The following is a 14,159-nucleotide window of genomic DNA, read 5'->3' on the forward strand; positions in this document are numbered from 1 at the left end:
AGGAGAAGCAATAGTGGAACAGTGCAGAGCTAGCAAGAATGCATTAAAGCTGTTCTAAAATTATCCTAATGGGCATCGGCCTCTGGTCTGTTTCTTTTAAGAATAGATGAGGAACTATCTTGTGATGGCCCTTCTGTTTAAATAGCTCTTTGAAATGGTTAGGAGAGGGGGCATTGTTTTTTTATGATTTAATACATCTTATCTTAAACAGTAATGTCTGGAATATTGTACTAATCACCATGTGACTGAGCTGAGCTGTATGTATAATAGTGTGGTTTATAAGCACAATAAAACTTAAAAAAACAGACAGGAGCCATCAGGAGTTAATGTTTGGTGAGTTACAATGTGGTTAGCAAAGAAGGAAATTCTTTGCATAGAGTGCTGCACTGAAATCCCTTTCATGCACTTCTTTAAACACAACAGACACAAGAGATCGATGAACTTTAACAAAAAGGTAAACTTTTGAGTGTTACTAATATATTTTACAGGAATGCATAGGCTGTTACTTTTTTGACTTCTTTCAGATTTAAATGACACCTAGGTCTGTTTGGAAAGTTTATTGTAACAGTGACATCAATTGACGTAGTGGTAAAACCACAAAGGGCATTCAGTCTCCCGGAAGAAAGATGCATCATGAAGCAAAGTCGACACTCACCGGAGGTTTAGGCCTCAATGGTCGTTCAGGGTGCTTTTCAGCGTGCCTGTCAAAGGAAATGTATTAGCTCTATGAAAAATAAAAGTCGCCAAAATTAAGGTAAGACAAATTAAACCTGTTGTGTGTGTCAGTTTTTAATAAAGAAAGTGTGTCTGTAACTAAGACTACCTAAACTAAACCAGACTATAAAATTTTAAATAATAATCTGGCTGGATTTTTAGAGCTGGCTTGCACAGTTAATCACATACTATCTAGACTTAATTCCTTCATCCATGAAAAGTATTTTAGGTTTGAGAGTGAATAAAGTAAAAAGTGCAGTTATTTAATAAAACATATAGTTAGTTTCTGTTTAACATGCTGTCAACTAATATAAAAGATTTATTATAAAGAGGTAATAGAAGAGTATAAAAGATGCCAGATTTAGCATTAACCTCAAATTATATTTTTACAGATTTAACAGCTTTTTACAGTTTTTTCACAGATTTAAGAACGTTCTCTCTTTGGTGAGAACTTTTTTTTATTCTTCTCAGAATAAAGTAAAACATGTATGTGAGTGTGAGAGTGTGCCCTGCAATTTACTGGTGACCACGTTGCTATCTCAGATGCTGTCAGGATAGGATCAGGTCCCCATAACGCCCGTGACTTATGTTACGATTAATTCTTTATTGTATTCCTTTATGAATTATATAAGCATCATCTTTAGAACAAAAAAAAAAAAAACAAAGCAGATTACTAAAATAAAAAGTAGGCAGTTTTAAACATAAAATCTGATTTGACTTTCAGCTGCGACATTACGCAACAAACACAAACATCATTGCTTTCTTGGTTCCTCGTTTATGCAGAAAATCAAAGGACAAATTAAAATTTAAAGGGTAACCAAAGTACACTATGACAGAGCCTTTTAAAAATGTCTTCCTTTGAGCATTATCACAAAAGCTTAACAAGTGGAGTTCAGAAAATATAAATGTCATGGTGTTGCACACACAGTAGTAAAAAGTGTAGAAGACTCTCCCAGCTTCAAAGAGCATACAGTTCAATATCTGGTTAAAAGCAAAATTCAACATTTCTGTATTCATCCATATCTCCCTTTTTTTAAAAAAGAAAACTTTCTTTCTTAGTTGGGTTCATAGTATACTAGTAAACTTTTTTAATTGAAATGAATATTACAGTATTTATTGTGTCGATTGTTACGAAACAAATGTGTAAAAGAAGGCAACAGAGCTACTAAAACTAGCTGCATTAGTGACTTTGGCTACTGGTTTTAGATGCAAAGAATTTTTTAATTAGAGGCCTGTTGTTCAGTAGGAATCATTAAATATATAAACTTGACATACATCCAAATGTCATTAATAGTGCACTAGCTTAGAAATGGTTCATTTTGGGCATTTTAAAGATTTAAAAACGTATCTGTGTGGGTTTCCTTCAGGGACCCGCTTATGGCCTGTAAATTGGCCTGATATGAGTGAGTGCATTCTGCAATGGTGGGACATAATGGATATAGTCAGCTTCAAAGACCTGCAAGTCTGTTTTGTTTCATTACTTTTCTTTATCATCTGCTTGTTAAGATTTTAATCTATTAATCTTTTCTTAATCATCAATTCATTCATCCATGTTCTAATCCAGAAGCAAACTTATCAAATTCCACACAGATAGTGACCAGGTGGCGGACTGGTCCTAAAGCTTTGAGGCAGCTTCATTTAGCACTTTGTCATTTGAATTATTTAGATTGGATGCGAATTAGATCAGACACGGGTGCAAATAATCAAACCAATCCACAACAGAGGCGTGAGTTTGGTGGCATTTGTACGTCTGTGTTTTTAGTCTAAAGTGTTGGTGACTGTTTTCAAAATGAAAATGAAGGGGATATTTGCAGCCAGGTACAGAAGGACAAGTTTTTTTATATGATAAATTGTTTATAGATAAAGCGTGCGCTATTTATATAAATTATGTAAAGGAAAAATAGGAAAAAAATAATATATTCCAATATACAGTTCTTCACGAAAACAGGCTCAGAGTGTTTGCACAGATTAATAAATACATAGAACATGGCAATATTTATATACCTAAGCACATACATTATGTTAAAATAAACAGTAATCAAGAGATACATAAACTACAGGCAATGTGTATTCAAAATCACGCTGACAGAGATTCAGGTTGTTAAGCAAGAATTAAATAAAATGAGAAAACATCTTCGGATTAAGAAATCGTAGGTGTTTCCCCAAAACTAGAAAGGGCATGCACTCATTTGCAGCACCCGTTACCAAGTTCCATCATGGCTGCTGGTTTTCATTCCATTCATTTTCTAATGTGGGTTTACTTATGCAATTATTTTGATTCCTATTTTAGATAAATGTGTTGCTGTTTCCTTTTTTCCACATTTAAAGTGTCATTGCAGAAATAATCAATTGAAAGGATTATGCGGGTGTTAGATTTCTCCTAAGCAGATCTAACTTTATGAGGAGCACATATGTGCATGTGAAATGAATTAGCACCTTATGTTTTGGATACATTGTTATTTCAACTTGGGACGTCATTTTGTTAACTGTAACTATAAAGGTAAACTTATTTAGAGGGAAACATGTATTAGCAGGAAAGTTTTGTGAGTTTTGTGAACACAGCTTTTCTAGTAAAGTGTCATGGAGATCTTGGTAATACGTCCATGGCTTTATGAGCACATGCATAATTAGAGAAGGTGTAGGATTTACTGGTAAATGTCATACACCAAATCAACATATGACATTTTTCCTAAATAGCAACACCCTTTTCGTTTTAACATAATCAGAAAAGAGATTAAATCTGCTGCTGCTCCATTATAAATGGGCTTCAAATGCAAAAATCATTTCAGAACAGAACATCCTAATAATAGTCCACGCAGTGAGAAAAAAGCTTTTGTTTCACATAAACATAATTAGAAAAGTGCCATTAAGTTTTCCACTTGTATTACTAACTCTAAATGAAAAACATTTATAAAGAAGATTCAAGATAATGGCAACCATCTACAGTTAGACCAATCCCCCACTGAAACCTCTCCGCATCCTCTTCCGTTTTCTGTTAAGTCTAACCAGCTTCCATCACCACTCCTGAAACAGGTCAGTGGCAAGGTGAAGGCTGAGGCTTGGTAGTCAAATAGCACTGGCTGAGCCCTTTCTGACAATAGGGGCATTCAACAAAGTAAACGCACAAACACTCTTTTCACAATCAGACTTCTTTCATTTAACAAACGGTTTGCCTGAACACAGAAATGGATGTAATTCTGAAATAAAAGGAGATAATTAAATAAAAACTCTCTGACAACATAAGAAGGTGACTGTGTAGATAGATGTCATTGATCTTACCACTCAATAACATTGACATAGTTGAGCACTTGGTTACAATTCAATCCATCCATTTTCCAACCCGCTATATCCTAACACAGGGTCACGGGGGTCTGCAGGAGCCAATCCCAGGCAACACAGGGCACAAGGCAGGAACCAATCCCAGGCAGGGTGCCAACCCACTGCAGGACACACACACACCCACACACTAGGGCCAATTTAGAATCGCCAATGCACCTAACCTGCATGTCTTTGGACTGTGGGAGGAAACCCACGCAGACACGGGGAGAACATGCAAACTCCACGCAGGGAGGACCCGGGAAGCGAACCCAGGTCTCCTTACTGAGAGGGAGCAGTGCTACCACTGCGCCACCATGCTGCCCACTACAATTCAATGTTATTTTTTATTCTGTTAGACACGATTCAATGGCCTTCTACTATTCCTTTATAAACTTACCTTTTCCGTTAAACACTAGGAAGCAAAGTATTGGGCACAAGGGAGGAATCACCACTGTGTGTGACATCGGTCCATCACAGAGCACAAGAAGACCCTGACTAGCCTGAGAACTGACTGCAGGTCCCCTGTGCACGTACAGCATTAATGCCTGTGCCATCTTGCTATCTGTTGTAGTTGCTCCAAGAGGGCTTATTTTCTTGTGATGTGACTATCAAAAAATATCCTTTTCCAGCCCATGCCAGATGTAGGCAGTCATTTTGTCCACCACCCCAGTTCAAAGGCATTATGTTGTTTTTCCTTTTCATTTTTGTTGGTTAGGCTTTCACAACCATATGTTGTTATTGAAAATGACTCGTGTTGGCAATCCAGACTTTGGTTATTAAAACATAATGTTTCGAATGTGATTAGTTTTTTTAAAAAAAGGGGAAGTTGCAAATGGTACTTTTAAATGCAACACTCATATTTAAAGTAAATGGCTTTTATGGTAAATTTCTGTGCAGCTCTTTTGGTTAACATGGCTTTTTTCTCTTTTTTTTTTCTTTGCAGACCTGCAATTTATAAAACGTTTATTCTGATTGGCCTTGAGAATGAACACTTCTACTGTCTTGCCCCTCATGGACTGCACTGTTAATGACCAGATGATGCCATTCACCTACTTTTACTACATGATCTTCTTGATAGGCATTATTGGAAGTTCAGTGGCACTCTGGGCGTTCATACACCAACCTAAAAATAGCAAAAGCATTAATGTTTACCTCACCAATCTCTTAACATCTGACTTCCTCTTGACTCTAGCCCTGCCTTTTAAAATTGCAGTGGATTTGGGAATTGCACCTTGGAAGCTAAAGATTTTTCATTGTCAGGTGTCAGCTTGTCTAATTTATATCAACATGTATGTGTCAATTATGTTTTTGGCTTTCGTGAGTGCGGATCGCTACTTGGAGATCACTCGAACATCAAAGATGTTCAAGATCCAGAACACAGGATTTGCCAAGATGATGTCGTCAGTCATCTGGCTTTTACTTGTTCTAATTACAATACCAAACATGTTGATACCTATTAAGGATATCTCAGAAAAGCCGCTAGTCACCTGCGCAGAATTCAAGACGCAACTTGGACTGCACTGGCACACTTTAACCACCTTCATATGCATTGCCATTTTTATGAACGCTTCTGCAGTGATACTGATCTCAAATGGCCTTATTCTGAAGAGGCTCTGCCATGAAACAGATAACCAGAATTACAAAAATGTTAAGCGGGCAATGCGCAACATACTGATAGTGACTGTGGGCTATGTGGTTTGCTTTGTGCCTTATCACATTGTTCGATTACCATATACACTAACTCAGAACAAAGTCATAAATGACTGCTCACTCAGGAGATCTCTCTTTCTTGCTAAGGAGTCCACCATACTCTTGGCTGTCCTCAACCTTTGTTTTGACCCTATTTTATATTTCTACCTCTCTCACTCATTCCGAGAGAAAGTTACTGAAGCATTCCGACCACAAAGAAAAACATCTGAAAAAATCCCAAAGAAAAATAGGGAATGTCAGAATTTGAAGGACACAGAAGACCAAAGGATTGTTGCAAGCTGAAATTCTTCTTCTTGTTATTATTATTATTTGCTAGCGCTTAATTTTAAGGCCTGAGATGCACCCTGTTGGCAAATGAATGCAGTTGTAAGTGTTGATACAGAAAACGGTGTGCTTTCACCAAACCTCACAGCAGTGCCTAACTTAACTGATCTGATCCTCTTTCACAATAAATGTGTGGCCGTAACCTACATTACAAACTTAAAACATACTCGACAGGCATATCTACAAGCTCATTGACCTATTACCACTGTATGTACTGCTTCATTCTTTAAACAGATACAGGATACTTTTTTATGTTTTAAATATCTGAACCAAAATTGTATTTTCAAAGTATTAAAACCTCAATTACTTCATTACCTACTGTATAGAAAATCCCCATCTCTGAAAGATGGGCATGCTGGATACTTTCAGCCGTCCTGTTTGGTATGGACCCCATCAGATCACAGGTGGCACCATGGATGTTTTAATCTGGGTACAACAGACATGCCACTGCACTGTGAGAGGTTTAAGGTCTTTTCCTCCTAAAGATGTGTTAGGTTGGCTGCTGATTCTAAATTTGTTGTGTGTGACAGTGAGTGTAGGTACGAGTGGGCCCCTAGTGATCTTGACTCTGTACAGGCTTTTTGCCAATGGCGGACAGTGTCCGGCACCCTATGATTCTGAATTGGATTAAGTGGGTTTGAGCATGTTATGTTATTTGTTGTATTTAAATAGTAATTATTAATGACCTTCCTTTCTTGAAAGTGACAAACCAAGAGGTATATTTCAGATATTATTACAGATTGTAACAATACCATAGTAATTGCACTTTAATTAAAACATATGATAAATATTTACTAAACCAAACTAATCAATATTTGTTGGTTTGTTTACTTGGAGGTGTTCCCGTGACACAACCAGTGGTGAAATGCTCTACTTTATTAATAAAGCATTCAACATTTCAGAACTTAAGAAAAAAAATGACTCCTGTATTCATTATTTATGAGACAGTCACAATACTGGAAACCTAGAGTTTAAGAGGAAATAAAATCATATTTTTGTAAGTAGCACTTTTTCCTTGTTTTTAATGCATTCAGATAAGGGACTGAAAGCTGTCATGTTTGGTGTAACTTTTGTTAAATTGTTAAATCAACACAGGCACCTTATTAAACATACATATGAAGAACTTTCTGTTTCATATTTTTTAAGTGTTTCAATCCGCATGGTGATCCAAAGAGCACAGTGACTAGTGGTACTGTCTGTCAAATCCTTGGCTGCACTCCTTGACGCTGTGCTGAGTCCACTTGGGTACATCAGTTTTCTCTTCACATGTTAGGTTAAACAGTGCTGCATGTGAGTAAGACCAGAGTGCAAACCAGAGATGAAACTATGGCTGGGCCAGGCAGAGTGAGGGCTTGCCCAATCATGAAGAATTTCTTTGTATACCTTTCACCTACTTATAAAACTGGATGTAGCAATCATGATGGAAGAAATAAGAAAGCAAGATATGCTGTTCTCTGTAATGATGTGCAGACTCTTCTTTAAAATTGATGTGGCAAGCTAAGCAGAGGTATGAAAGTGAACTTGCTTACACTTACCTTTTGGGCTGACACCTTTATCAAGATGACTTACACCATTTTAGATACAACAATTTCCTTTTTGTTTTCAAAATGCAGCACAGATAACTGAAGTGACTTGCCCATTGTCGCATGGTGTCAGTAGCAGGACTTGAACCCACAAACCATTATGCTATGCTCGCCAGAATAGAATGAGATTCTAAACATTGACACCTGTCATCCTTGACTCAGTATGTCAGACTCCAAATCTTTTCACATGATCGGTGGGACAAGGAAAACTTTCCAAGACCAATAATGATCCTTCTAAAGATGACCTGGCTGAGTTTAGGTCACAGGAAGGCATTTCATTGTATTGCGTCTGATGTTTATTTCAAGAAAACCATAACCACACTTTTACCTCTAGGCTCCCCTTTGTATCTTTTGTATTTTTGTCATGCCAAACACTAAATGGTTTCTTGTCTTAGTTGAGTAGTATTTTAATTTCTTTTGTTCCATCAGACCAGCATCAGCAAGCACATCAAAAAAAAAACTGTCTCATCCCAACATCAGATCAACCACTAATCAGCAAAGGAGTGCAAAACACTTTGTGACCACCAATCACTCAGACAAAAAAAATAACATTTGTGCCTTTTGGTGGCTCATCTAGTTGCTCATGTGCTCCTAGTCTTCCTGTAAGTGGAAAGAACCAGACACCAAGTTGTTTTTGGGTGATATTTGTCTTTTTGTTTAGCTTCACCAGCTTCAGGAGACACCCATGCCTTTTTCTTTTTCCACAAACCCTGATCTCTGCAGAAACCTGTGTGTTTTCTTGTATAAGTACCCAGTTTTTCTGCAGAGCCCTTTTAAGAAAGAGTCAGGTTGCTCTGTTCAGTCAAAGGCATTTAGACAAGTGCAGTTAAAAAAAGAAGAAGGCACACTAATAAAGCAGGACAAAATAATGAGATAAGCCCCTCTTTTGTGTTGCTTCTGGATTAATGTGCAGTGTGCAGTACTGTGACGAATGTCTTCTAGTTAATGTCTGTGCTGTGCTAGCTTACCATTTACTGGTTTTGTTGGTTGAACACTATTGCTGCTGAGCACATTTAAAGCTAACCCTTTTGGACATTAGCTTCTGCCTGGTTTGACTTTTGCAAACCAATCACAAATATTTTAGTGTATATTTCCATAATAGGTGAAAAGTTACATTGCACCACATAGATAATGTGCTTTTAGGGTAGTTTTACAATCAATAATTTTATTTCTAGTCTCACAATTATGCATTTTCCTCAGGTTGTTACCCATTTTTGCATTTTCTCCTTGTTTGTCTCCAGTACCATGGACTGATACCTCCTGGTTTCTGCTTTCAGCTTCGGCATTAAATGAGAATGGACTGATGGATGAACTAGAACTTCCTTTTCTTTATCAACCTCCACCTCCTCGAAGATTAATTCAACTAATTCTGAATTTATTTTATTTTGGTCATACAGGGCACTGATCCACTGAAGAGTGCACGTGCACAAACATTATACTCGGTTATTGTGGCAGTTAAATGCACAGCACTGGATGAAGCCCAAATCCCACAGGGGAAGCTTATGTGAACATGACGAGCACATGGAGATTCAACACAGGAGACTTCCTAGATTTACTTGGTGGAGTGGTGGCTTTGAGGCTAGGGATCTGCACTGGCAATCAGAAGGTTGCCGGTTCGAATCCTGTAAATGCCAATAGGGGTTCTGTTGGGCCCTTGAGCAAGGCCCTTAACTTGCAATTGCTGAGTGCTTTAAGTAGTGAGAAAAGCACTATATAAATACAAAGAATTATTATTACTTTATAAAATGACTTTTACAGAACACATGCAAATAAATACAGAAAATACTGTAACTCTGTGTGAAAACACCCTTATCTTGCAGAATCTAAACAAATGTATAGCCTAACCACAGAGTGCTTTTTTTTTTCTTTTTTATACATGAATGCTGCAACTGTCTGTGTGTGATAAACATTTGCATAGTCACACACTGATGTACAATGATACCATTTAGGCAAAAAAGACTAACAAACAATGAAAGCAACTCTTAGACTACTATACATGCACTTCCAAATTTCTATAGACATAGAACATATTAGGGCAAAAGAAAGCTTCTTTGTTACCTGTGCCTTTATAATACCTGATCAGATTGCATTTCTGCACTCAACAATATTTTACAGATGTGCAAAGAAACGTAGCAGATGTGTCACCTCTATTTTCACACTCTGGCTTTTAATTACAGCAATCATCCCTACAGCGCCCTCATGGGATGCTCATCCTAACACTTCTCCTCACTATGGACAAATGTCCCTTTAATATCATTTTGGACATGTTGGCACCAAAGAAAATGTGCCAGGTAAAATAACCTCATCAAATTGGCAAACCGGGATGATGAATGCTTAATCATTCACAATTTGAGGTTCATCTTTCAAGAGAATACGAGGAGGTTTGTGACTATAACCAGATTTGTATAACGCTGATAATGCGCACAAATGAAATCAAAAACAAAGTAGGCTAGTGTGTGGCTCCTTGTAAAATTAATAATAATGACAAGTAATGAACAAAAAGGCTAATTGCTTAATAAAAAAATACACTTTTGGCAGTCTCATGAACTCTTCAACATGCTGTCTACATTTAAAAAGCAGTTATGAATAAAAAAAAAACCATATCATTCAGCCTGCTATGCTTCAAGTTATAACTATTTATCTTAGAAGATCATTTAAAGTACATTCTATAAAAATATGTCTATGCACTATACAGCTACAGTCATTATACAACACACTCTATTGATTCCACAGATGGTTTCATTTGTTTTTTTTTTATGGCACCCCTAAATGATAACTGAGTTAAGGCTCTTATCTAATCTGAAAAAAAAGATATTTTTATCCATTTCCATTTACAGGGTTTAGCTTGGATGGATTCATCCTCCTGTTATCAGACCTGAGCTTAGAATGGCACCCAACTCTCACATGGTGGCTCCATTCAGCTCGGCCACAAAGGAGGGCTTCTCTAGATTTAGAGGAGTAAGCCGAGGTGGTCCGAATCGTAAAGTTTGAATGCTCTCTAAAGATATCATAAAGGAGAAGGTATGGCCAACTGGGAGGGACAGACTAAGGAGTTGCAGTGTCTGGGAATTCCTGAGAAAGCTCTGAAGGAAGCCATTGAGGATTGGGCGGCCTAGTCAGCCTCATTCAGGAGAATGCAAATGATGAGAGCAATCTTCTCGACAGTTGCAAATGCCATGATAAACATGCTCTATGAAGAACTGAAGAATTTTTTGATGATCAGACACAACAATAAGGCTTACATGCTTATTGTAAAGACATTATATATTTTAAGAGTTGGAGCATTTACATTTTATGTTGACATGGTAGCCTTCAGGAATTTGATTCTGCATGGTGAAGCCAATTGTGCCAGCATTTATATTTATCCTGACTAGTGATGACCAAAATGATTCATAGAAAATTGAATTTGCTTTGTAAAAAAATTGTGAGATAAATTGCATTTCATTTTCAGCAAAATTCATACTGTTCATTCCAAAAGAAAGATGATTAATTCCACTCTGGAAGAATTTCTTGCCTTAATTCCACATGCGTTGCCTGTCATTTAGTATTTTTAGAAAGATCTTTATTGAAAAAGAAAAATCACTGGAAGTGTGCATATCCTCAGGTAGGATAAGGTAGTTGCTATTGTATGTGAGGGGGTAACTTCTGTGTACTAAGATTCTGTGTGTGCATGAGGGTGTGTTCATGTGGAAAATAAGCAGCATGTCACATTTGTAAAAAAAAAAAAAAACATACTGTATCCTCCGCGGTGATGTGAACGAAATGCATACATAGAATTGACTTTACTGATGTGGCACAGCATTACATGCATTATGCAGCTACAGAGAAGAACACAGGCAAACATGAAACAGTGAACAATGCTTTAAGGAGTTGTGTTTTTCACACAAAAAAACTCCAAAAAAAAAAACGCTTTAAGTTTTGCAAGTTAATTTTAGTTTCAGTTTCATAAAACTGTATGTGAATCAAAACTTGTCTTTTATCACTCATCACCATGCCTGACAGACACCATGTGACTGAAAATTTTTTTGGCCTTAGAGTGGATTACACCATGAACCCTGCAATAGTTGAACAACCAGTGACTGATGTCATTTTCCATCTGCAAATGCTATCAGCTTTTTGGGCACAAACCTTTTAAAAAGTTAATTAAGTAAAAATGGAACAGAAAAATAAAATACAGCCTGTATCCTAAACAAAGAACAAAGAGTCATATTTTAGATAATGCATCAATGGTATCTGGAGTAAGTGATGCAAACAAAGAAGAATTTGTTTTATTTATTATTGGTACTAAAGAGACTAACACATTTTAATAAATAAAAGCTTTTCATGAGGGCCAAATCAAAATCCATTTCCATTCAGCTAGCCAAATAACAATGTAACACCCCCTTCAAGTATGAGGTTTGATCAAAAATATTTCAACCAGAGCTACCAAGAGAAGGGTAGATGATGGCTCTGAGGCTAGGGATCTGCTGGTTCAAATCCCATAAACACCAGTGAGTTGGGCCTTTGAACAAGACCCTTAACCTGCAGTTGTTCCATGCTTGGTATGACATGAATCTACATCCAACCCTGCAAGCAGGTCCTCCAACTTGCAGGGAAGACTTGAGGGTTAGTGGCAGGATTGGTACTCCAGCCCCTGTATAAAACCTCACACTGTTCCAGTGCGGTGCTGGGGTCTCAATCCAGGTTGTTTGCCATGTGGTGGATGCAGCAATGTGCTATCAGCACGTGCTCCCAACCTCTCTCCTTACTAAGGGAAAAAACAGTCAAACCAAACAAGTTTCATCTTTCATGAGCACTAATACATTTATTATACATGCACACAACCTCAGCATGCCACTCAAATCAACTATTGTCTAGTTTGTGCAAACACACTTCAGTAGCTGACTTGACATCTTCATCATTGGCAGAGTGCATCCAAGGAGGGTAGACCTTCACAATGGGAACAAGCACTAGTCACAAAGGCTCAAGTACAGGAAGAGACTTCACCCCAACATCATAACAAGTTGTTTACTGGCTCAAGTTTGAAACTTGAGCATGGAATATCATCATGATTCCACTGCATCAAGTGTCATTTGGAATCTGGGTCATAGTGACAGAATTCATTAGCATATGAAATTCTCCTTGGAACATTAGATTTGGTGACACTTCGTTTCAGGTGTCAGTATTCCTTGCTCATGTTCAGTTCCTTGTGAAGAATGGATGTGAATAAATTATAATTAATCTTTACTGTGCCTACTATTTCAAACACCTTCACTTTTCAATCCTCCTTTGTAATTTGCTCACCAGTGGCAATATTTTCTTTTGACTTTATTATCAAAGGTTGGACAGTTAAAGATGCCAAGATTTGCACTGGGTGTGACGAGGATGGATAGGATTAGAAATGAGTACATTAGAGGGTCAACTCAAGTTGGACGGTTGGGAGACAAAGCCAGAAAAGCGAGATTGTGTTGATTTGGACATGTGCAGAGGAGAGATGCTGGGTATATTGGGAGAAGGATACTAAGGATAGAGCTTCCAGGCAAGAGAAAAAGAGGAAGGCCTAAGAGAAAGTTTATGGATGTGGTGAGAGAGGACATGCAGGTGATGGGTGTAACAGAGCAAGATGCAAAGGACAGAAAGATATGGAAGAAGATGATCCGCTGTGGCAATCCCTAACAGCTGAAAGAAGAAGAAGAAGATCAAAGGTTGGACAGTCCTTGGGTCAGCTTTGAAAGATATCCTGCTACTACAGTATTTGGAGGTCCAAAGAAGTTGACTCCATAAGAATGATTTTTCAATGAATTATTGTTCTCAGTACTATTTTTGGCATTTTTTGGCATCTATGTTGATTTGCTTCTCTAACAAGAAACAAGCATTATACAACACAAATGCTAAAAACGTAGAACTGACATGTTTTTAGTACACAGGAACTAGCTCAGGCTATTTACAAAAATCAGCACAGCAGAATATCACATTCAGTTTCTGCCTAAAAACGTTTAGATAACACCTCACATTGCAGAATACAATTTTTATGGTTTAACTAGACAAACATCACATATTGTAATATGTTATCTGGCCAAATGAATACTAAACCAGCATCTCATCTCATCATCACAAACCACTTTTCCTGGTGAGGAGTGCCTGAGTGCATATTAATTAAAAAGAGCTCTTAGAATAAAGATAATCCACATGTATTAGCTACTAGAAAATGTTCAATAAAATCTCTTAAATTAATTAATGATATTATAATAATAACAAATAGTATCATGCTATGGAGATCCCACTTACCTGCTAGAATTTGACTCTTATTGCTATGTATTTTTCATTGTTTCAACAGTACATACATAATTCTTAACATGTCATAATTCTCTTTTTTAAAAATTATCAGCAGAATTCATAAAATTGACCTACATTTTGCCAATATTTGGTAACAATATTTGGTAATTATTTTAACTTATTTATTCCATAAGCCATAGTGCACAAATGCACAATCATACCTTGAAGGGTATCCAGTCCTTACTAGAGAACATT

General features: G+C 37.2%; 1 protein-coding gene across 2 annotated transcripts; it reads left to right on the forward strand.

The window, feature by feature from the left end:
* The first annotated feature begins 307 nt into the window (after positions 1–307).
* Positions 308–7,067, forward strand: gpr171 (G protein-coupled receptor 171). Of its 2 annotated transcripts, XM_028794537.2 has the most exons (3): positions 308–454; positions 569–754; positions 4,976–7,066. In XM_028794537.2, the coding sequence occupies exon 3, from the start codon at positions 5,017–5,019 to the stop codon at positions 6,022–6,024; it is 1,008 nt and encodes a 335-aa protein (XP_028650370.1). In that variant the 5' UTR covers positions 308–454; positions 569–754; positions 4,976–5,016; the 3' UTR covers positions 6,025–7,066. The 2 variants fall into 2 exon arrangements, with proteins under 2 accessions (XP_028650370.1, XP_028650371.1); XM_028794538.2 differs by lacking the exon at positions 569–754 and having other exon boundaries at positions 316–454; positions 4,976–7,067.
* Positions 7,068–14,159: the final 7,092 nt, after the last annotated feature.

Source organism: Erpetoichthys calabaricus, chromosome 2 (assembly GCF_900747795.2).
Source record: "Erpetoichthys calabaricus chromosome 2, fErpCal1.3, whole genome shotgun sequence".
Taxonomy (NCBI): domain Eukaryota; kingdom Metazoa; phylum Chordata; class Cladistia; order Polypteriformes; family Polypteridae; genus Erpetoichthys; species Erpetoichthys calabaricus.

Coding starts and splice junctions, on each gene's coding strand:
- gpr171 (XM_028794537.2), top strand. CDS start 5,017: ATGAACACTTCTACTGTCTTGCCCCTCATGGACTGCACTGTTAATGAC.